Source organism: Haemaphysalis longicornis, unplaced genomic scaffold, assembly GCF_048455015.1.
Source record: "Haemaphysalis longicornis isolate Haplotype H1 unplaced genomic scaffold, Haemaphysalis longicornis Haplotype H1 scaffold_12, whole genome shotgun sequence".
Classification (NCBI taxonomy): Eukaryota; Metazoa; Arthropoda; class Arachnida; order Ixodida; family Ixodidae; genus Haemaphysalis; species Haemaphysalis longicornis.
Genome location: NW_027526225.1, coordinates 3,306,606 through 3,331,566, shown reverse-complemented (window position 1 = coordinate 3,331,566; position 24,961 = coordinate 3,306,606). Strand labels below are relative to the sequence as shown.

General features: G+C 48.4%; 1 protein-coding gene and 1 non-coding gene across 3 annotated transcripts in view; one reads left to right on the top strand and one right to left on the bottom strand.

Moving 5' to 3' along the window:
- The window catches only part of LOC144162268 (uncharacterized), a 196,361-nt gene that overhangs the window by 89,453 nt on the left and 81,947 nt on the right, over window positions 1–24,961 (bottom strand). For both annotated transcript variants that reach the window (XM_077692746.1, XM_077692745.1), the window contains exons 4-5: window positions 10,302–10,370; window positions 7,897–8,082 (exon numbers count right to left, since the gene is read on the bottom strand). In XM_077692746.1, coding sequence (XP_077548872.1) covers window positions 7,897–8,082; window positions 10,302–10,370 — 255 coding nt within the window. The remainder of the gene's footprint in view (window positions 1–7,896; window positions 8,083–10,301; window positions 10,371–24,961) is intronic.
- On the top strand, window positions 13,749–13,820 carry Trnat-ugu (transfer RNA threonine (anticodon UGU)). Its single transcript has one exon. It is a non-coding gene; the product is annotated as a tRNA-Thr (tRNA).

Genomic DNA, 24,961 nt, shown 5'->3' with positions numbered 1-24,961 from the left:
TCTTTGAATCAGAGATTACGATCGTGGGGGTCGGCCTTTGTGACAGGGCGAGTGCAATTGCCGCCTCCTCCGCCGTGGCAGGGCAACGGGTGCGAACTGAGGGAGCAAAACGGGGGGTTGTCCGACCGATTCACAATGGCCAGAGCATAAGCATCGCGGTGACGGTATTCTGCCGCGTCCACGTATAAAATATCTGGTCTTACAGGTAGGCGTCGCTGAAGACCCTGCGCTCGTTGCATTCTGCGTCCCGCATGATACACAGGGTGCATGTTGCGTGGTACAGGACGGACTACAAGTCGAGCGTGAATAGAGCGAGGAATGGGGTATTTATGAGCGGGCAAAGTAGGGGCACGAATCCCGAGTCGGTCTAGGATGTGCAGACCGGTTGAGGTAGTGGATAGGCGGGCTATTTGTCCTGTGACGTGCGCCTCCACAAACTCCTCGGCATTATTATGGATACCCAGACGGTCTAATCTGGCAGTGGAAGAGTACAGGGGTATTTGAAGTGCCGCTTTGTAGGCTTTTCTGATAAGGCAATTGATTTTTTGAAACTCAGCAGCAGTTTGAATCATACTGTCTGTTTCGCGTTGCTAGGTCTCGTGGGAAACGAAAAGAATAACGCGTTGAGCCCGTTGGCCCAATTGCGGCGGCACGGGACCGTTCAAAGGTTGTCTCCACCCTGTACAGCGGTGTTGGTTTGTTCCCGCGTTTCTTTACGTTCCGTAACCTAGATGGCGCCACCATACCGTGGCAAGCGTTTGGTTTGTTTTTGCCCGCATTTAAACCTGGCTTGTTTTTGTTCTGGGAGAAAATATTCGTTCCCTGAAACAGTGCTCGCTCGACAAATGGGGTCACGTAAGACACCGTTGCTTGCGTCAATTGGCCAGTGTCGTCTGAGACAACCCCAAGCCCCGTAGTGCTGTGCAGCTAAACCAAGCATGCTGTGCGCAGTACGAAGAGCAGAACGCAGCAGTACTTCTATGTTTACATGTGCTTTCGTAACTTCCACTGTTTGTGCCATCATTCTTATTGCTTTGTAAAGAATGTGCCCTAAATTTAAGCGCAAATCGCTCGTTCGTCTAGTTTGTAAGCTCTACCTAATTTGCGTCTGCTTCTGCCAGCCTCCGCCAATCGCAGAGCTTAGCTCATGTGACATCATAGGTTCTGTTGCGGGAAATGAGCTGGTGGGTCGCATGACCATTCCCGTTTTTCCTAATTATGTAGCTTATTTGAGCGAAGTTTAAAAGTGGTGTCAGTATGATTCTAACGAGACAACCTTTTGAATGAACCAAACTTGTGTTTTCTCTTCATGGCTCCTGCCCACACAAAAAATACCAAAAAACAAAGACAGAAAAGAAAAGACAAAACGAACCCATTTCTGCAAAAGCGGGGAAGCAGAGAGGAATGCCGGCACTTGGTCCTGGCGACTCCGTGCTCGTGCGGCCTGCCACGCAAAGCAGTCTGCTTGAACCTCGAATTTGACACGTCTTCCCCCCTCCCCTTATAACCCACGCTTGTCGCACCTTGTCAGCAGTCTGGTCACTTCCCCTTGGGTTTTTCCGGTTGTACATTCTTACGTGCAGGGCGTCGCGACTGCGGCGCGACCTGCGCTGGTGGCTCTCAAAGGCTCAAAGTTTGGCTCTGTGGCGCCTGCTCCCTCAGCTCAAGCACTTTCTCTTGCGCGCTTCCCGGACACAGAACTAGCGCCCGCGGTGGCGTCTTCGCATTGCACGTCGACGTTCTTGCTGGCTGCGTCCACCTCACCAACACATTTTCCGGCGTTCTACGCCCCGGTGATGTCGCCCTGTTCCTGGGGGTTTCGGGCTGTCTCACCGGCTCTGCAACAGGGCTGCACTCCCGTGGGTCACCGGCAGCTAGTTCAGGGGGCGTCACTCCTTTTCCGGCACCTCTATCTTTCCCCTTGCAGCCTCCTCTGTGTCTAACAAACTCCGACGTCTTCTCGTCCCAGCCCGGTCCTGCGACGTTCGCGTAGGGGCGAATGCACCCGCTCTCGTCGTGGCCAAAGCGGCGACAACGAGCACAGCGGGGCACCCGACACTCGCGTCGAATGTGCCCGCTCCGGTGACAGCGTAGGCACAAGGGCGCACTCCCGGGCACCACTAACAGGGCCTGCTCGCCGGAGCAGCGTACCTGGTGCGGTGGGGTATGTTATCTACGCTGACGCCTGACCTCAGCTGTAGGGTGGCCAGGCGTATACTCGAGAGCTGCGCGGAGCAGCCCGGCACACGCCTTCGGTCCCGGGTCACTTCCGTAATACAGCAGTAAACCCCAGGGCGCTCTGCACTTCGTCGTCCGGGACGTTGTGGAGCATCCAGTGGAGCTTTTAACGGATGTCCTGGTGGCGGGGATCGATAACGAAGAAACGACGGCACTTGACCTGCAGTTCCCCGGCAGCGGCAGGTTTCTTCGCTCCTTCCGCGTCCTTGAAAGTCACCGCCCACGAATGGTTCATCTGGCACGCTTCGCAAGGCGATAACCTCGGGGGACAGCTCCAGACAAACCAAAGCGTCACCCAATTCTTCGACCTTGTACGGCCTAGCTCACGTCGGCGTGCAAAAAGCTGGGTTGAGCACACATAGTCCGAATGGCAACCTGGCAGTATAACTTGATAATGCTGGCCGTTATCAAAACCAGTTGACCTGTTACCGCGTGCAGAAATAAATACCCACCTAAGCAGCTCCATCGACAGAGCTTGTCATCCTGCGTCCGCACTGCGCTGTAGCTGGAAGCAGAATCGTTGCTCCATTTCGACGTGGTCAACTCAGTCCAAACTCATTCGCCAACCAAAGAATCCGTCAGGAGAAAGCTTTGCAATCAAACAGTCGTCGTTAGACGGAGGGGTGCACTATTTTTACTGCAAGGAGTATTTGTCTCACCCCCACCCCCAGTTTTACTCCGGTGAAGCAGGTTTACTCGGCACCGCTCCCAGGCTCCTTCTCGCCACCGCCGTCCCCTTTTTTACAACGGCTATCACAAGGATTATTCCGGTCGCCACCACTGATGCCTCTTTCACAATTTGCGCAGTCGGCTGACAGCGGCCGTAGCGCCGTTATCAGATGATCGCGGAGAATCAACAACAGGGGCCCTATTCTCGACTCCATAAATTCCGAGTGAATTCGCCTTCGTTTCTGCGTAAGCACAACGTAAACAATCAGTGACATCATGCACATATACCTATGACACCATGCAGTGCAATATGACGCTTCCCTCAAAGACCGCTACCAATGTATCAAATACATTGGCAAGGGAAACAGTTGGCAAGGGAAAGGCTGGCAAGGGAAACAGTTATTCGGGTTACAATTGGCGTACACTCCACAAGGCGATCAAGTAACGTTGAAAGCGACCCGCCGCGGTGGCTCAGTGGCTAAGGCGTTCTGCTGCTGAGCACGAGGTCGCGGATTCGATTCCCGGCCGCGGCGGCCCCTTTTCTGATGGAGGCGAAAAGCAAAAACGCCCGTGCGTACGAGGTTTAGGCGCACGTTAAAGATCCCCAGGTTGTCAAAATTAATTCGTAGCCCTCCACTACAGCGCGCCTCATCGCCTGCGTTGCGTCGGCGCGTTAACGACTAAAATCAACAATTGATACAAAAGCGAGCAAAAGGCGATCGTTGAGCTAAAGAACATATCACACAATCTTTTCTACCCTCTCTATTTCTTTCAATCGCTTTTAGTAACATCGCTGAGCTCTCTGGTTTAATGAAATGTTTGTTGCGCTATCACCTTCCCGGCCGCCACCTCCGCCACGCTATCGTCTGCTGCTATGTTACAAGTTTATGGCGTGATCATAGAAAAAGACGGCCGTGACAATCAGTAGCATAACGTGGTAAGAAGAGCGAAACGCTACGCTACATAACGGCAGGCGTACGCAGTAACGAATAAAACAGTCACTTTTCTTTGATATCTTTCTCTTGAGCTCGATCATGTGAGACACCAGCATACTAGGAGAATATAGTCTATGACTATGAGAAGTGTGGAGAGATGCCATGAATTCGGTTCTTTGTAATGGAGAGGTTTGTACTGACCTTTTATGCTGCTGTTACGCCAAAGAAAGAATTGCTATTTCATTGCCAATCATAAGAACTAATACGGGACGTTATTTTCGTGCGCCGTTATTTCAGACTTGGAAAAAGTCAAAAGTATTTCTTTTGCTAGAAAACAGTTTTAAATTGGGCGGCGTGCGAAACTGCGCATGTTGCTAATTCAGAGATTTCACGGCGTGGAAGGTCGGTGAAATTATTTGCCCTATTTGCGGCGAAAGCAGCCGCTATTTGCAAGCTGTCACATAGCATGACATCGTTCTTGGTTATAGTACGCCACGCCTTCGCAGCAAATCACAAAGAGGGCGTGACATACAAGCCATATTGTTGAATAGCAAATGCATGCCTGCGTTGTCATGTCCGCTGCGTTTCGTCCGGTTTTTCATTATCGACCAGGAATTATGCATTTTCAGTAGAGAGAAATGAGGCAAACTTTAGAACTGGTTCCAGTAAACGTCATGAAACGTCAAAATAACGAAACCACACAGAACCACTTTGTCACACGGAAGCACGTGACCGAAAGTAAAAGCCAAACAGAAAAGGCTTTCGGCAAATTCACAGTTCATGGTGAATTTAATCATACAATAAGAATCTGGCGTTGCGATCGTCCGCCGAAATGGGCGTGATGGCTAGTTCTGGATTCGGATTGGCACTCGATGGCTTGTCGAAGTTGCTATTCATTTATTCGTGCAGGCAGTTTTGTTTTCGTTTTGACATACATGAACGGATTTGTTTGCCTACGCGGAATGTTGGAATAAGCGTTTAAAAAAGTTTCTCCTTGAACTGTACGCCGCGCGCGAACTGACACCGTCCCGAGTGGAATGTTTTACAACCAGAGTTGCGAATTGGGTTGGCTATCAATTCGTTGCCGTCACAGCGAGCACGAAAACACAAATGAGAGCACTGTGTGCGGCGAAGTTGTCTGCGAATTAGGAGTTGCGGCGCTGCTCACTCGGCAGAGCAATGTATTCTCGAAGAGTATGACGGTTGCGAATTGCTTGGAACGGCCACAATTCTTGCGAACGCCGGGACCAGCAGATTTACGCAGCCTCAGCCCCGTTTCAATCCTACGCAATCCGGTTCCAGAACTACCCATCATTCCCATCGAAGAGTAAGCGCAGTCTCAGGGTTCGCGTTGACATTAGCGCCAGTTTCCCCTCTAGTTATTATTGTATTAAACTATGGAATTTACTGCTTCGAGAATAGGGCCCCAGCGGTAATGGGTGTAAAGACGCCCGAAAGCCGTCGCCACCGCCGCTGCCGAAATTGTAGCCGCGGCCGTTGCCGACTCAAATTCCACCTGACCCTCTAGCGGCGCGCCCCTGCCGGTTGAAGCAACTTGCCCCGTTGATACGCCGGCGTGAGCACATCATTCCGAGCAACATCGGCAACCCTCTTTGACCAGCTGGTCAGAGTTCTCCTGGAGGAAGAGATCTTAGTCTGGTCCGTAAGTCTCTCTCCATTCGCCAGTCTATTTCACGCCTAATTAGGTGCCTATCCCCCTTCGCCAGATTAGGTGAGCACGGGTTGGGGGTGAATGGAGGGGGCATGCATGCACAGCAGGGCTTAATGCCGCTACCGATGGCATACCCGTTGTGGCGATGTGGCAGTCTCATGGCTCAATGCGCCCCCTCAGGTGTCCTCCACAATTGAGCAGTTTGGGTCTGGGTTCGTGTGTTTCACAGAAAATGAGATGCTTATGACTGGGCAGTGAAGGGGGCACCCACGAGTGTGTCCGCTAGTATACAGGTCGAAGCCCTCGAGATGTTACTTCGCTCTGGGAGGGACGCATATTACTCGCTTGGAGGAACAACGGAAACTTTGGAAGCGTCAGCCCGAACAGAAGCGTGAATCGGCGTGAAAACCACAGAAAGCCGCTGCCGCCGCTCTTTCCGCCTCTTTCTAGCTGGTCGTTTAGCTGCGAACCCCTGCCAGATGAATAGCAACTGGCCCGAATGGAACGCCGACGTGGGCCAATATCACTTATTGAGCTTAAAGGGCTTTCAGAGCGACATGTACGACAGTATATATCTTCCACTTCTAAGCACACGCTCATGAGCGGTTGCCGGTTTATGCGCGCACGGGTTAGCAGAGCAGGTCGGTTAGGGGGGGGAGCGGACAGGCGCAAATATAGTTTTGATACCCTCGCTGATTCATGTCCATTGTGTTCGCGTAAGGTTCAACGTGGCGGTCAAACAGCCACGTTGAACTAGGACTGGTCCGGTGTCACCTGTGGTAGACTAGATTGGGTAGGCGCGTTACGCAAACAGTACGAGGCCTACGATGTCGGAGGGAATGAGACAGCTCTACTTGTCCGCTAGGATAAAGCCTAATTGGTCTTTTTCCAAATTTCATCCAGGTGATTGGCGAGGAAGTATGCTCAGTCGGGAATTACAAACAAACGTGTTTTGTTTCGTGCTCTCCGTGGAGGGCGTTGTACTTCGCAGGTCATCCTTCACAGAGTGGAAAGGTGCTAATTTTTTTATTTACTCCTTGCGTACGTCTCTCTAGTGCCACCTATTGTAACCCTGAAATTAGTCCTTACCGGCAATCCCCTTACCTTCACTTCTTGGTAATGTGCGCTGTCTTTTAAAATAATATGCACCCAGACGTCCTTGACCAAAAGTCTCCTGAGTGTTCCCTTTTTCTGAATTTAACGATATAAAACGTAAAAATTTCGGTTTTTTTTTTTTGCTACATGCAAGATGAGGCTGTCGCTGATGACGCCTCGACTCGCTTTAAAGACTTCTGGGAGTAGTTAAGTATTAGGATTAACCCAATAACGTGCCCACCACCGTTAAGCGTAAGACAGCGAGAGCACGGGAGAAGCATGCGAATGATCGTTATGACGGTCGTACAACCGGTTTCGCTGTTGTACGCTGGTCGGAGGAGGCTCACGACGTGCGACTGTCGAGTCAAATGCAAACGTACGATCATTTTAACTATCGTGGAGCAGCAGCCAATGAGAGCCCGAGGGTTTAGTAATAATGACGTCACTGTGAAAGCTTTCAAAGCTTCGAGGAGGCCCCAGTGCAGTTCCGAGTATCTTGAAGGGAGCAGCTCTCCGCCGCCGCCACTAACCCGTGCGCTCTCCGCCCGTAATAGAGACACCTGGTAGACACACGTTGCCAGCGCCACCAATAGCATCAACGAGCGTAATCGCCGGTGCCAAACGTCAACACACCACCTTGATGAACATATGAAATGCAATGTACAGCGTGATAGCACTAGTCATTTTTACTGCAAGTTGATAAATGTTTCTTTCCCTTCTCGGATTTCTCTGGCACATATACAAATCGGCCCGAGTGCGCCTAAACTGGAAGGAACCGAACAGAGGGGGCGGAGCGACGCCGGCGATGCACCGCAGGCACGCATCGGGCTATGTGTCTGAAATTCACACGGTCGACTATCAGGGCAGCCATACTGCCGACAGGACGTGCATCGCATCCGACGGCTCCGTGCTTGCGTCCCGCGCTTTCCTCTTTTCAAGGGTTGGTTTGCAGGCTACTCGGTAATAGGTTAGAATGCCGCCCCGATTCTTCTAACCAGGACTAGTAGGCAAAAGCGCAGGTTGGTGTACTCACTCCTAAGTGCACTCATTTAATTGTACTCACTCACAATTGTACTCACTCACTCACTCACTTCTGAGTAAAGTGCTCGCCACACAGCACTGGTGAGTACAGTACGCGTGGGCAAAGCACACGTAAATGCAGTACCCATGTGTGCAGCACTCAAGAGAACTGCACTCATGAGTACATGCACTTGTATACAAATATTGTACTCGAGTGCATGTTGACTACGCGTGCGGAAGGGCTTTGTAATAAGGAGCATTATTCACCTTCTTCGTCGTAGTGCCGTACAAAGAGAGTGTAAAACGCTTCGTTGGCGTTTAAAGTACCGGCCATCTCTGCGTCGATCTGGAAAGGCTTTTCGGGCGCGTCGTACTGTCGGCCGCCGCACGCCCAGTCGTGAAAGTCGATGCACGGGTTTCCATGGAAGTTTATCCAGCCCAGCATGCGGTGACCTGCGAGACCAGCGCCCAGGTGTTAGCCACTAGCTGAGGAAGGTTTTTGTGGCACACGACGCCGATTGCGAATGGAGAGCTGCGGAAACGCAGAATTCCGAAAGTTCAGGATGAGTATGGTCTCGAAATTAACATCTGGCAAGGACGCTTCAGAAAGAAGGAAAACATGAACGGTAACTGGTGCAGCGTCTTAAGGGCGGAATTGCTGTATCGTATACATCCATCTGGAGCTGTTGTACGTCTAGCATTTCCGTAAGTCTGCTGAAGGCCGTACGTCCCGCAGGGGTTGGATCAGGTTCCTCAATTCATGGGCGGCGTCACAGAAACCGGTTTTTAGACATACCACGATAGGGCGCCGCGGTGTGCTTGTTCCTTTCCGTCCCGCTACGAGAGGGTTAAATGCAATTCCTTTGGCGAGCCGTAGAACATGCGCGGTGACGGCGCTGCCGTTCTCGCGCGAGTGCCGTCAACATTCGAGCTTACACCAAAAAAAAAAAAACACAGCTACGCTGATTCCGTAGATTTAAAACTGGGTGGAACTGGGTTTATTTTTTTGCATTTAGAAATCATGATGTAACTGGCCCAACAGCCTACCTCACAATACGGTAGTGAAAAGAACAAAGCAACGTCACAGCGATGCGGTGTGCACGTCGCTATTAGCGTTGCTCGTCAAAACAGCAAAGGCTGCAAATGTGCTGACACGAGGAAGATGGTAGTCGTCATCAACATAGCGCGGAATGCCCACTGCACCGTGGCTACACCTTTTTGAGCGTTCTTTGGAAAGGATTGTGGAAGTAGGACTGTGTGATATAGCTTGACTCAGCATGTATAATTAGCAACGACCACAAAAGTCTGCGATTGTCTGCTCAGATTGTCTCGAGTTCGCCTTCAGATGGCAGGGGCAGTTTTACCAAGAAGCGAAAAAAAATTTGAAATTGTAAATCCTTCCCTCAGCCCTTATGTTCACCTTACTCTGAACGAAGGTCCATAGGTCGACTAGTGCTTCAGAGATCTGCTCCCAGAACTTCGCAGTGTAATCTATGCTTTTTTTCTTTCCAGCATGGGCTATTTAAAATTGGCAACGCAGCGCATTTTGCTTTGTATATGAAGCTTTATTAACAGCTGAGCAGTTTAGGCTTTCAGTTCCGAAAACAAATCATTGGCGAAGTAGAGAGGGTGAAAATGCTAGGACACGTAGTGTGATTGAATGACGGGGAGGCAAGAGCCTACGAGCAGGTGCTGGGAATGCGCGCCTCAGGGAAATCTGGTCAGGGAGGTCCCAACTTCACGCAGTGAAACCGGCAACCGACCCACTGGATCACCCCAAAGGCCCGGGGGGTACGGCGGGGAATGAAAACACGTGTAGCCAATCGGAAAGACCAAAGATTGCGTTGGCACGCATGGCTCAACACCTACAAAGAAAAAAGTTCAGGAATTTTCACACGTGTTAGATCTAAACGAGTTATGTTGAAGCGGAAAATTAAATAAACCTAACAACGAACTTAGGCACCCATAACGTGCAAAAGCCATTCCATCTTGCCTCCCCAGGCCACCTCATTACGAGACGGGGAGGCAAATGCACACGTGTTTTGGGAGGTCGGAAATAACTGTTGACGGAGCAACTGTTGGAAGCGACGAAGACGACAAATTCTTCCAGCTGCCGCAAGCCTCTCTCTCATCCACCGAGGTGCAACAGTGGGTAAACGATCCAGGAACAAGTCTGCGTTAGCTGTCGAAGTTCCCCAAGATAAAGAAAATCTTCATACAGCGGAATACGGGGATTACATCCAGCGCACCCGCTGAACGTCTCTGTAGCAGACGACGTGACGTATTCGCCATCAAGAGAGGGAAGCTCTCTGATTCCAACTTTGAAAAACAACTAATTATATGCTTCAATTATGTTTGCAAATAAATTTCTTACTGCGAGAGTGCAGCAAGAAAAAAATTATGGATAGCAAACTTCTGTAATAAAAAAATCAGGCGTACACTACGATTGTTGGTTTGGGCAAGAGTGTGCATCACTTTAGGTTCCCCTCATGTAGGCTTTACTACGTGCAATTTTTACTACTCGGATGCCTTCGTACGGTTCTATTAAATAAGCCATATAGAGTAACGGAAAAGTAACGACGTTACTTTTTTGTAGTAACAGTAACTGTAACTAGTTACTTTTGAAAAATTCGTAACTGTAACTGTAACAGAGGCGACCGTTGTATACGCACCAAATTCTTCGCAAGTTCCTGTGTTGCATGGAACTATGCCGGCACCATCCGTCACAACCCTGAGGTTGTCTGCGAAAATCAGAGAAGAAGCAAAAAATAATTATTTCACTTCTACATTTCTTTTCTTCCGTTTTCTGTACCGAAAAAGCTCGATGTATACCGAAGCCCCGCCCAACCTATCGACGGAACGACTTAAAGCCGAAGGGCCCACACTAAGGCTGGGTTTCTCTAAATTGAACGGAAGTAAAATGGGTCCCCTTTTACTTTAAAGAAGCAAAAGGTGCTCAGCGTCGTTTCGACAAATTTCTCATGCACTAAACTTGCTTCAGCTCATGCCTGCAATACGTAAAATGCCAATAAATTACTTTCAGCTCTTCTCCCTGGGCCAACACCAGGCAAGTGAATCTATTGACCTTTGCCGACAGATGTTTGCCATACACTGTAAAATTCGCACCCTGATGGGTTCAAGTCACTGTTTCAACTAGCACCCTTACACCCTACAAAAGAAAAAAGCAGTCTTTAGGGGTGTTGTCTTTTATAACACCGTTACACCCAAGCAAAACACAAGGATACACCCTCAAAACGTGTGTTTTTTTGTTCTTACATAGTTTAAGGGTGTTAAAGGTACTCGGAAAAGCCTTCTGTAAAAGTTAGAAAAGGCCTGTATTGTCGCATAGCACCAATATAGCCATGCAATGCCATTGGAAATACTGATCTACATTCAGTATTAGCTGTGCCAGAAGCAATTAAATGCACCTCTCCCCCCTTGCAGATCGACTCCTCCTCCCTCTCTGCTTCCTTCAAAGCAGCTGGAAACACTGGGAATAGCCATGTCACATCGCGACGCTCGACTTCCGTTCTGCGCTAGCTACATTCCTGCGCCTAGTCACGCGTCAATCGCTGCGGACCCGCCTTTGCCGCCTTTGCATCGGGATCGCGCAGGAAGGAGGAAGAGCAGCCGGAAGCCAATGGCAATGACGTTGCCGGTGGCCGACCTCGCCGGCGATTGGGCGAATCAGGGGGCGCCTTCGCCGTTACGTCAGCCGCGATCGCCGTTGCGTCAGCTGCGGTCGCCGTTGCGTCAGCCGCGGTCGGCTCGCTGTGGCGTCGCGCTCATCGGTTGAAAAAGGCGATCTTCAAAAATTGCTTACAAATAATCCGTACAACGTATTGGGCTCAAACTTGGCTCAAAAATCCCCCGTTATGTGTTCTACCACCTGAATGCATTTGATTGCCACCTTCACAAAGCTTTTCGTGGCCCCTTTAATGACAAAAGGATTTAAATCATTTTACTACGATGTCCATTGTGATTGACATGTAAAGGATGTAAATGATTTTATGTGCCCAAAATAACTAAAACATTTTCCCAAAAAGGGCTAGGGAGACATTTCCGCAAATGCACCCCGAATAGAGTAAGAACATACACGCAGATTTGAACGCCCAGCGAAACTGCTGGACCCACAGACTGAAAATTTAGGGAGCTTGTATTCCCCCCATTTCGCAGCAAATAGAATTATGCTTCGTTTTTCACACACTATTCATCGTGTACTATTGTAATTAAATATATATATATATATATATATATATATATATATATATAGAGAGAGAGAGAGAGAGAGAGAGAGAAAGATAGGCAGTCTACAACGCTAGGCTCTTTTTATTTTTTCTTTATTTTTTTGGTATGGTTAATGAAGTTAACATTTTTTTAAATATACGGAAGAAAGAAAGAAAAACACGCACCCTGAGTGGGACCGAACCCACGCCTTTCGATTAGATCTAGAATGCCTTACCAATTCGGCTATCTGGGCGACTGTGTTCCCCTTCACTTTCTGGGCTATTTATATTTACTAGAAGTGTATCTGACGCTTGAGGGTGGTAGCCAGCGCCACTATGACTACCACCCTCAAGCGTCAGATACACTTCTAGTAAATATAAATAGCCCAGAAAGTGAAGGGTAACACAGTCGCCCAGATAAACGAATTGGTAAGGCATTCGAGATCTAATCGAAAGGTGTGGGTTCGGCCCCACTCTGGGCGCGTGTTTTTCTATATATATATATATATATATATATATATATATATATATATAGATATATATATATATAGGGAGGAAATGAGGGGCTCGTTGAGGAAATACACAAAGATAGGGCAGCAGTCTACAACGCCAAAGGAGGCATATGGGTGTGGTTACGCTCTTTTCTTTTTTACTACGGTTAATGAAGTAAACATTTTTTTTAATATACAGAAGAAAGAAAGAAAGAAAAACACGCGCCCAGAGTGGGGACCGAACCCACGCCTTTCGATTACATGTCGAATGCCTTACCAATTCGGCTATCTGGGCGACTGTCTTCTTCACTTTCTAGGCTATTTATATTTACTAGAAGTGTATCTGACGCTTGAGGGTGGTAGCCAGCGCCACTCTGACTACACGGGGAGAAGGGGACCTTCTTTCAAACCCCCGGGGCGTGACTCGAGCGTCTACAGCCTGTCATGAGCGGGTAACTGGCGGGAAGCCCTCTTATGCTACGTAGGCATCAAGGCTGCCAGAACCGAGACCCTCGCTAGGCTTTTCGCAGAATAATATAGTAACGAAATGAGGGGCTCGTTGAGGAAATACACAAAGATAGGGCAGCAGTCTACAACGCCAAAGGAGGCATAGGGGTGTGGTTAGGCTCTTTTCTTTTTCACTACGGTTAATGAAGTAAACATTTTTTTTAATATACAGAAGAAAGAAAGAAAGAAAAACACGCGCCCAGAGTGGGGACCGAACCCACGCCTTTCGATTACATAAGAGGGCTTCCCGCCAGTTACCCGCTCATGACAGGCAGTAGACGTTGGAGTCACGCCCCGGGGGTTGAAAAGAAGGTCCCCTTCTCCCCGTGTAGTCAGAGTGGCGCTGGCTACCACCCTCAAGTGTCAGATACACAATAGTAAATATAAATAGCCCAGAAAGTGAAGGAGAACACAGTCGCCCAGATAGCCGAATCGGTAAGGCATTCGACATGTAATCGAAAGGCGTGGGTTCGGTCCCCACTCTGGGCGCGTGTTTTTCTTTCTTTCTTCTGTATATTACAAAAAAAATGTTCACTTCATTAACCGTAGTAAAAAAGAAAAGAGCCTAACCACACCCCTATGCCTCCTTTGGCGTCGGGGACTGCTGACCTATCTTTCTTAATTTCCTCAACGAGCCCCTCATTTCCTTGCTATATTATTCTACAAAAGCCTAGCGAGGGTCTCGGTTCTGGCAGCCTTGATGCCTAGGTAGCATAAGAGGGCACCCGCCAGTTACCCGCTCATGACAGGCAGTAGACGTTGGAGTCACGCCCCGGGGGTTGAAAAGAATGTCCCCTTCTCCCCGTGTAGTCAGAGTGGCGCTGGCTATCACCCTCAAGTGTCAGATACACCATAGTAAATATAAATAGCCCAGAAAGTGAAAGAGAACACAGTCGCCCAGATAGCCGAATTGGTAAGGCATTCGACATGTAATCGAAAGGCGTGGGTTCGGTCCCCACTCTGGGCGCGTGTTTTTCTTTCTTTCCTCTGTATATTACCAAAAAAAATGTTCACTTCATTAACCGTAGTAAAAAAGAAAAGAGCCTAACCACACCCCTATGCCTCCTTTGGCGTCGGAGACTGCTGACCTATCTTTCTGAATTTCCTCAACGAGCCCCTCATTTCCTTGCTATATTATTCTGCAAAAGCCTAGCGAGGGTCTCGGTTCTGGCAGCCTTGATGCCTAGGTAGCATAAGAGGGCTTCCCGCAAGTTACCCGCTCATGACAGGCAGTAGACGTTGGAGTCACGCCCCGGGGGTTGAAAAGAAGGTCCCCTTCTCCCCGTGTAGTCAGAGTGGCGCTGGCTACCACCCTCAAGTGTCAGATACACCATAGTAAATATAAATAGCCCAGAAAGTGAAGGAGAACACAGTCACCCAGATAGCCGAATTGGTAAGGCATTCGACATGTAATCGAAAAGCGTGGGTTCGGTCCCCACTCTGGGCGCGTGTTTTCTTTCTTTCCTCTGTATATTACCAAAAAAAATGTTCACTTCATTAACCGTAGTAAAAAAGAAAAGAGCCTAACCACACCCCTATGCCTCCTTTGGCGTCGGAGACTGCTGACCTATCTTTCTGAATTTCCTCAACGAGCCCCTCATTTCCTTGCTATATATATATATATATATATATATATATATATATATATATATATATATATATATATATATATATATATATATATATATATATGTGTGTGTGTGTGTGTGTGTGTGTGTGTGTGTGTGTGTGTCTGTGTGTGTGTGTGTTACGAGAAGACGATGAAGAGGACAATGCGGCGCGGGCTTGTGATCCCAGCCGCCGCCGACGACGAAGCTATTTGGGTGCACGCAGCTTGGCCGCCATGAAATAAGCTGTAAATACATCGTTCGGCTCTCTTTTCGTTCTTGTCTGTCCTGCCGCCACGTAACATTTTGGAGGAGTGTGCGGGTTGGTTCATCGCCACCCTGCTCATAGATTCGCAACGTCCCGGCGCAAGCGCACTCGTCGAAGGTAAGCGCGCCGCACCGGACAGCACCTGACCTTACGTGACCTGTACTCCACCACTTCCCCCGCCACGCGTCCCCAGCACGTGAACAGCCAATTCAGATTTGCCGTGAACAGACGAGACGAGGCATGAACAACACAAGATGCCGTGGGATCCGAATCGCCGGGTGGGATCCGAACACACGACCTCCAGAATACCGGCCCCTTCACTTTCTGGGGTATTTATGTTAAGGTATTTTTGTTTCCTGCGCTTGGGGGTGGTGGCCAGCGCCACTCGGACTAATCGGGGTGAAGGGGACCTTATTAACCCTGGGCCGGGGGTTAAAAAGGTTATTAAAAAGGTCATTTATTAAGTTATCTTACTAACAATCTAAAAATAATCCAAAACCGTGCCACCCGTTTTATTTGCTCATAGTATTCTAACGATATCAGCGTCACCGCACTAAAAGAATCATTGAACCTGCCATCACTTGAATCTCGTCGAATTGTTTGTCGGGTCTGCCTTATCCACGCTTTTTTCTATCGCCCACAATCACGGCACGCCCTCTTGCAACCATCACACATAACTTCATCTCGCATTAACCACAGTCACTCTATAGCACCAATCAGCGGCCGCACCGCAGCCATGAACAACTCCTTTTTCACCAATGGAATATATCGGGGAAATAATACGACTTTGCTCTTCCCTAGCGGCGACTTTATTGGAGCAAACAGGCTGCAAGAGTGCTCCACTGCGCAACAGCGAAATCCAACACCCGATGTGTGCAACGTTTTTGCATTTGATAATTTGTTTAAAAGGTCCGACACCTGCAAATTGTTAATACTTGACAAGTGTGACCGCAGGAGCTGCTCAGTGGCTAAACCGTTTGCTGCTTACCACAAGTGGCATCGATAAATATATATATATATTGTGGGCATTGGGGGTGTACTGTTGTGATATTTATGCGTGGAAGCGACATGACCATTGTTATATCCAGTGTGGAACACAGCGGGCCAATCCCTCTGTTCCTTCTACCCATCCAAACCCATCGCCACTGTCATCTGTGTATCCCCGGACAGTTCCGTCTTTCGGTGGCCTGTGCTCGGGAGCCTAATTAAAAGTGGTCCTTCAGCATCTCGGAGCTATGTCTCTAATATATATATATATATATATATATATATATATATATATATATATATATATATATATATATATATATATATATATATATATATATATATATACCATAAGGGTGTCGAACCGGAACCGAAACCCGGAACTGAACCGGTATTTTTGCCAGAACTGAACCCGTACCCGAACCGTTTTTTGAGCACGCTGAACCCGGACCGGAACTGAACCGAAATAATCAATAACGGTTACCAGTTCATGCCGAAATAGTTCGACTCTCCGTTATTGATATTGCACAGTCCATGCAATTCAGGCCTTTTTTTCTTTCACGTACCATCAATTTCGTACCCGCTGGCGCACTTTCCCCTCCAGACAATTGAACACTATCACACTCTATGTACCAACAGGGGAAATGAATGAGCACCAATGTAGCAATGGTCTGTTGCTGCTGGAAGCGCGAGCGTAGTGCAAGCTGACCAAACGAAATGTCATTCTCGGCAGCTTGCAGGGGAAATAAAACGACTTTGCTCTTCCCTAGCTGCGACTTATGGAGCAATCAGGATGCAGGAGTGATCCACTGCGCAACAGCGAAATCCAACACCCGATGTGTGCAACGTTTTTGCATTTGATAATTTGTTTAAAAGGTCCGACACCTGCAAATTGTTAATACTTGACAAGTGTGACCGCAGGAGCTGCTCAGTGGCTAAGCCGTTTGCTGCTTACCACAAGTGGCATCGATACCCCTTCCCCACGACCGTTTTTTTTTAAATAGATTGAAATCGAGAACGTCCGTGTATCGAGATTTTGATCCACATTTAATATCAGAAGCTGGTTAAAGTAATCGACTGGAATGCAACATAAGGGTAAACCAGAGAGCAGAGCGCAGGACGAGAAGAGAAGGCACACGACACACAACACCACCCCTTGTGTTGCGTTCTGCTCGCTGGTTTCCCCTTTTCTGAACATTATGAACCAACTAGCCCAGCAATTCACTTTCTTGCAACATAAGCTGCGCCTCAGAGCAGAGATATAGCCCGTGGCATCAAATGCGAGTTTTTTTTTTTTAATGTGTTTACACGGAAAACAAAAAAGGCGGATCACGTTGTTTTAAATATTACGCAAAAAGTAAGTAAAACCGAGTAAGTAAAGAAAAAAGCACCAAAACTTGTATATTGCTCTATGCTTTTCTTTGCCCTGCCTTTCACAAACAAACGTGTCATCAATGCGAAGGAAGTGAGTACCGTGGTCAGTTTTTCAGGACTAAGCTTTCATATGTACCCGGGGTTTTATAAATCTCTAATACAAAGACACAGTTCGCAGTCCAATTTTCAAGCCGAAATTTCTCTCGGCTGAAACTCTGGTTGGTGTCCATCGAGATGTCCGGCCCGGGTTCATTTTCACCGATCACCCACTGCACACCCGTCTCTCTCATGTTGACAATTGGCCACCTTGACTCCGTGCCCTTCCCCGCTGAAGCCCGGGGTTCTCGAGGTCGGTTCATACGAATGCAGCTCGGGGTCCGTAAACCCGCCAGTAAAGTTTGGTTCGTTGTTGAGGTGGGTGGTGTCGTCGTGGAGGATGGTGAAAGACCCGATGATGAGACGAGGCAAGTAGATGAAGAAAAAGTCTATTTACACTTATTTACAGGAAACGACAAACATAAGATAACACAAGACAATTAAAACTGGATCAAAATTAAAAGGTGCCGCAGCGCACAAAAAGGATATCGCGGCATGATCCCTGATGGGGGTCCGGGGGCCAAAAAGGGTGCGGAACCGCCGCGCGGTTGGCGAAAAATTCGTGTGGCCGCCCAGAAGCTGCCACGAGAGCAAGTCTTGATGCGACCACTCTTGGCTGCAGCTCCGGACAAACTCAGGAAAATTGCGCATGCAGTCGCAAGCGAAGCAGCCTCCACACAGCAACACTGGTACCAATTCAGATTTTGACCCCCGCTCCCCCCTGTCCGCCGCCTAAGAAAGTTGGGAGGAAACGAGTCTTCCCAAAAGCCGCGTCGCCGGCAATGCCGCCCCAAAGGGCTGCCACTCCGCCGAGGGCTTGGGGGACACGGCAAAGCGACGAGAAGGGAGGAGGGTCATCGCCCCGACTGGGTCCACCGGCGCTGGCATCACTACACCGCCGTTGTGCATAGCACCCATTAAACACAATGGCTGTCAATCAACAGTGCCGCTGTCACCGCCTTTATTTGTCCAAAGGAATGCCGCCGGTGTCTCTTGCCGCCGTACAACTGCGATGCGCGCCTTCACTTTGTCACCCTGCCGTCGCCGGTCTTGGCAACGTTCTTGCGCTTCCTTTTTGAGCGATCCTTCTTGTCCAGACGGTAGCGCCGACTGTGGAACAGAGCTTTTGTACTCCCAGGGTAACTTTCCCTAAGCGGGCGTAATATAGAAGCGCCGGGCGATGGGGTCAAGCATCCCCTCGCGCACCTCCGCTCGTTGCCATCCGGTTCCAAGCCCTTGTGTCGCCTTGGCTTGTTCGGCGGACGCTGCACACGTGCGCGAGCCTACGCAAAAGCAGCATTTCCACGATAACTAGCGAAAAACGCGCTGTGAGTTCGGCTCAGGGAAGGAAACGCTTCAGCCACAGACACCTGGCATGGGCGACAGTATCCGCCGACAACACGGCGCGCTAGGATGGAGGGATTTGTTGAACGTGTAAAGACAAAAATTTTCTTCCCCACCAAAACATATGCGACCCAAGCCGCTGAAACCGCCACCCTGGCGAAACAAGCGATAAGTACTGCCGGCGAGAGTGCGGAAGCACCGATTGCAGACGAACAGGGTAAAGGGGGTGCAGCGAATTGCGAGTGGCAGGCCGGCAGCAGAGCACGAAGCCAGTGTACAGCGGTATTGGCTTCCGCGTAAACGGAGCAAACGAACCTCGCCTGTATTTTTTAATCCCACGTTGACCACCAAATGAGGCGTCTTTTTTTTAGAAATGAACCTAATCCACAAACCAAGATAAAACTGCACTGCGAAGAAAATCCCAGCAACTTTCGCCTAAAAAAATGTGGCAAATAAATAGTTGAGACAATTCCCTGCAAACGTGTACGCAGATCTTACTTCGTGTGGAAATTGAGCCAGACCCTGCTGTGGCACGGATCAAAATGAGCCAAATTCGTTTGCCAATGGAGATTTCGCATTTGGTGTGAGCTTTCGGGATGTTTTGTGCGTTTTTGCGTAAATTTTTTCTTTTTTTTTGCTTTTGAGAGCTGGCCTATGAGTTCAGAGAGCAATGAGGAAATCGGCAAATGAGCTGCCGCCACACGTCTACGATAACGTGAACGAAAGCGAACGAAATGAAACTGAGAAATGTGATACTATCATTTTATCTCCTTTCCGTCGTCCTCACGGAGTCAATCTGGGTATTATTACTGTTATTACTCCCATATTTCCCATTTATGTACCTAAAAAATTAGCTGCCGCTTACAAGCCATGGCAAGTCATTAAAGATCATATGAGCAGGCTTCTTGTGAAGCGTTTTGCAAATTTATGGCAAGGCAATGAAGAACTTCATGAGTGTATTCAGGCGTGCCCAAAAAAGTACCCTACGGACCCATTCGAAAAGAGCTGCTAGTGCTGCCAAGAGGACTCACCGGCACTTCATGTATAGTTTTACTGTTCTTTAAGTTCGGTTGCATGTTTATTGCCTTTTTTGCTTAAAACTTTATGTACCGGTCTTGACAGTCGATTCCAATGAAGTTTTCATAAGAATGCCGCACCAGCTTGTCTGCTTCAACTGAGTACGAGCCAAAGCTAAACTTATCCTAATATTGCTCAAATTATCCGCATAATTCTTAATTACTTGTCGCTAGTTGCCCCTAGCTGACATGTGAAACATGTCATTTAATAGTTTTGACAGCACTGCATTTAGGTCCGGTTCCAAACTTTCGTTTTTCCCCCTCAAATTCCCCTTAGGTGGATTTGGCTCATTTCCAAAAAAACACGCCTCAAATAGCTATCAAGCCCAGGATTCATATGGCAGCGCTTTAGAATGTGTGCGATGGGAGAGGAGGTGGCGCGGGGAAGGGTGGTATGGCCCAAACAATTTCGGAGGGGGGGCCTTTGGGTACGTCCTTGATCAATGCCATCATGTTTTTCTCTCTTCAACCTATCGAAATCAGGGAACTCGGTTGTCACGGTGTTAAGATAGTCGTCGAGGTGTTCAGAACTGCCATCCGTTGTTTCCATCGTCAGCCGGGAGAGACGGTCTGCGTCAAATGGATGCGGCCCCTTTTGTGGGTTATAGTAAAACTGTACTCGAAGCCACAAGGCCCAATGTGCAAGCCGGTCGGAAGGATCGCGACGGGTCACGAAGCAGCATAGCAAGGGTAAGGTCGGAAACGCTGTATGGCAAAAATTACCACCAGGCACCCTAGTTCCGTCAGAGTGCAGTTATGTTCCGCGTTGCTTAGCGAATGACTTGCATTAGTAATGACGTATTGATGGCCATCATGACGCTGAACAAGCACTGCTATGAAGTCCTCTCCGCTGCCGTCCTTAGGAACTTAGGTAGGGGCCAGAGGGTCCAAGTAACCTTGCCTTGAGATGCCTTGATATCAGCAAAACCTTCAGCTCGCGAACGTTTCATCGCACTCTGGAGTCCAGATGAAGGGAGAGTCTTTTCGTAGCACTCACGTAAAAGTTATTCGACGTGGGCATAGCGCGGCACGAAGCGTCTAAAATAAGAACACAGGCCAAGAGAACTTAGCTCTCTCACGGTTTGCGGTTCTTCTCTTTGGATCTGGTCGGATGCCGCCCTTGTCGATCAAAAGGCCCCGGGGAAGGGCCTGGCACTTACCAAAGCGACATTTTTAATGCAATACTAGACCATAGTTGCAGTTAAGCACAAGCGATAGTTGTCCTCGGCTTATGGGCGGCCGAAAAGGACGACATCTAACAAGACATGCACACGTCTCACATCAGTTCCTGCAAAACGATGTTCGTATACAGTTCGAAGGTGGCGGGCGAATTGCTAAGGCAACAGGCTTAACCTTAAATTGGAATATTCCATCTGCTGGGAAGAAAGCGAATGTTTCTGTGTCGCGGGACCACATGGGAATGTACCAGTATCCAGACCGTAAGTCCACAGAAGAAGAAAAGGGGGAACCAAGGGCGTTTGTCAATTGGTGGTCACGGCATTCAGACGGCAGATAGCAAATGGAAAATCGACAGCAACCATTCTCCCTGACAAGATAATTGAGGGTGCTGCGCATGGATTAGACGAATCCTGTATGAGCGGCGTTCCTCAATGAGCCACGAGGTTCCGTGTAGCACGGGCGTCGGCGTCGCGAAAGGGCGCCAGAACCACCATGACCTTTCGAGGAATGGTCTGCGTCTCACGAGGCAACTGCACGTTCCTTCTGCATCCTGTGTCTCTTCGTTCTTGGGCCAAGTCAAAGCCAGCTTTCCGGGTGCCCGCAGTTCGCTTCGCCAATGGTGTTTTCCTGGCGCATTCGACGCCGCTGTTGCTGGTTAACTTCGAGCCGCATTGCTGTTATGTGTCAAGCAGGGTGTCGGAACGAAAGAAAAACCGAAAACGAAAAACGAAAAAAAAACGATATTTTTGGCTGGAACGAAAACGAAAACGTAACAATATTATTATTTCGTTCCGGAGCGAAACCGAAAAAAATTCGTTTCGGTTTTTGGTTTGCGTGCCAATTTCAGGTATTTCAGGAATCATTTCAATTTCCATTCAGCGAGGTGGGTGATTCTCTGGCATAACATCGTCCTTCGTCGTTCTGGCACCCACTCTCTGTCGGAAGGCTTGCTGCCTGCTCCCACACTCTTTCCGTTTGTTCCGATAGACGCAGTGCTAAGCTCCACGCGTGATTGCTGCGGTCATCTGGCTGCGCTGCAGACGTCACGGCCTTATTTATTTATTTATTCGGTTAGTTTAATCAAAAACCTATATTAGCCCTATTGTTTGGGGGTGTGATACGTGTGTATAATAAGCACTGATTTTCTAAAAGAAGACATAAAAAATGAGGAAAAATACAACCTTTTGTGTGAACATACACACCGCTACCAGCGCGAACAGCAGATTACAGCCGCACTCAATGAAACAGCTACAACTCATGTTGCACTTGTACGCAAGTGCTGCGAGGGTGCAGCGGAAAACATTTCATAAGCAGCTGAATCAACAGTTTCGGGCAGGGCAGTATTATCTCTAAGGTTTTTCGAAAAATGCGCTTCTAATGCGGATGTGCTCCATTAATATTCACCGTTTCTCGTGCTGTTATGCCTTAGTCTGGATATATATCGGGTGGGGGGGCGGGGGAGGCTGAAGGTACTGATGTTAATGCCACCTATTCCCGTACACTCTTTTAAGACTAAAAACAGAAGTTTTAGAGTGTTCCATGAGGCAGACCATTTTAAACTTTTAGATGCGACTGCATCTCATTCACTCGCTTTGTCCCTCAATACGGCGTTGTTGTTGTCCGTCCACACCCCTCCCCCATTCTCCTCGCCGCGCGAGCTGCGCTCTCCGCCGCTCACCCGCTCTCCTCTCCGATAGCGAACACTCTCTCGCGAGGGGCATTGGATTGGATTCGATTGGATTGGCTTGGCTTGGATTAAAGTGGATTGTGTTGAATTGTGTTAAGTCATAGCCGCGCCACGTTGCGTCATAGCCGCGGCAGGGTGTTCACGGCACGTTTCACGCGATGGGAGAATCAACCTAGCGGAAACAACAACGGAACCCCCTATGCGTCGCATCTACACAGGGGTTCCCGCGAGGGGAGGTGGGAGTAATTTTAGCAATAATATCAGAACTGTACGAGTTCTTCAGAAAAAATATTTTTCAATGACATATTAGGCATGACTTCACCTTTTTTAACGATATTTCATAATTCTGAATCTTTTCAGCAGCTTCACAAATCTAAATTTTTTCGCGCCAACCCGAACCGTTATGAACCGTTACAAACCAATATTTTTTTCGTTCCGGAGCTGAAACGGAACGGAACTTTTATCAAATTCGTCATCTATGCTGATGACACTACATTACTTCTAACCTGTAAGGGTGGTACAAGGCTATTGGTTGAAGCAAATCGTGCATTAAGTACACTGCATAGTTGGAGCGTATGCAACTCGTTAAACATAAATACCACTAAAACGAAGGCTGTCCTTTTCAGAGCAAAAAACCGAAAAGGAAATGTTGATGGGGATCTTATGCTTGGTACGTCTAAAATAGAAATAGTAGATCACGCGAAAAGCCTGGGGCTGATATTCGAAGAACACATGGTGTGGAATAGGCATATCGCAGCGATTTCAACAAACTTGGCGCGTATTACAGGTGTTCTTGCAAGGCTGCGTTTCTATCTCCCAACAAGTGTTAAGCTAATAATTTATAATTCCCTTTTTGTATCCAAACTAAATTACTGCCAGTTCGTCTGGGGAAACACAACAATGTCAAACATAACAAAACTTCATATCTTACAAAAGAAAGCTGTGAGATCTATTTCAAACTTGCCGCATGATGCTCACACTGCACCCATTTTTAAAGAACTTTGTATCCGCGCTGTTCCACAATTTTATAATGACAGGCTCCTCAAGCATTACTACGCAGGAATGAAGCGAAACAACATTATCATCGATCAATTATCAACTATGAAACGAAACTGTCCTGTTCGTCATACTCGCCATGCTGACACATGGGTGATTCCCCTTACACGCACAAATTATGGTCGCCAGTTGCTCTCCTTTACATTACCGTCATTACTTAACTCGCTGGGTACGTAGATATTCCTTTGTGTGAAACTGTTATTATAGAGTATTTCTCATTTTTGTGTCTGAAATGTGTCATCGCGCATGTGCTGATCAAGAATGTTTGCTGTATAAAATTTCAACTGTGTGTATTAGTTTGTTACCGTTTCACACGCACGATTAGTTTTTTTTTGTACATTACTACGAAAGGGGCACAGACCCCGTCAAGCCTTCTTTCTCTGGCTTTTTGTCTGTGCCCCTGGTATCTGTGTTGTTGTTGTTGTTGATACCAAATAAAGGATTGATTGATTGATTGATTGATTGATTGATTGATTGATTGATTGATTGATTGATTGATTGATTGATTGATTGATTGATTGATTGATTGATTGATTGATTGATTGATTGATTGATTGATTGATTGATTGATTGATTGATTGATTGATTTGTAGAACGAAACAGAAACTGGAACGAAAAACATTTCGTTCTGACACCCTGGTGTCAAGGCTACTCCTGATAGGGGATGCATCAACACCCCCCCAAAAAAAGGAAAAAAATAATCAATCGAAATTTAAAGTGCGCACCAGGAGCGCACCAATGAGCGAACGCCAGCGTCTAAACACCGAGGCATCGTGGTCAAATATGGCAGCAGAGAATTCCGCGCAGAAGACCAGTGGCGTGATGACCATATAAGGGCATGGAAAAGGCAAGGAGCCAATAAGAGTACGCCACGAGAGAGCCCAGAGGGGATAAAAGCGGGGCGAAGAAAGAGAAGGGGAGGCAAGAAACCGGGAGGCAAGAAACCAGGAGGCGGCAGGAGCACGTGAGCTTCAAGGAACGAGTCAGGGGTACGCGGACAGGCCATCGACCATGCCATCCGACCCTGGGCGGGAGCGGGCCAATTTCCTATCGGCACCGTCATCCTAGGTGCACCACGGACCCGTGTCTTTGTAGCCCCAGCGGCATTTGTCGGGCACCAGCGGCCAAGGTCTACGCTGCGTCGACATTCGCTTCGACGGCCCCGCAAGGCTAAGTTCGTGCCGAGCCTACATGGAACCTCCAGCGGCAGCGGCTACCAGGTGGTAGCCAGCGAGGACACCTCAGGACGCGCGGAGCCCACGTCGTACAAGGAACGGCCGCGCGCTTCGAGCGCCGGCATCAAGGAAATAAACAAAACAAACATGAAAAAAAAGGAGCTCCATTGGCAGCTACCAGGGGGTAGCCATCAAAGAAACAAGCCGGGACGCGCGGAGCCCACGCCGTCCAAGGAGTGACCACGCGCATCGAGCGCCG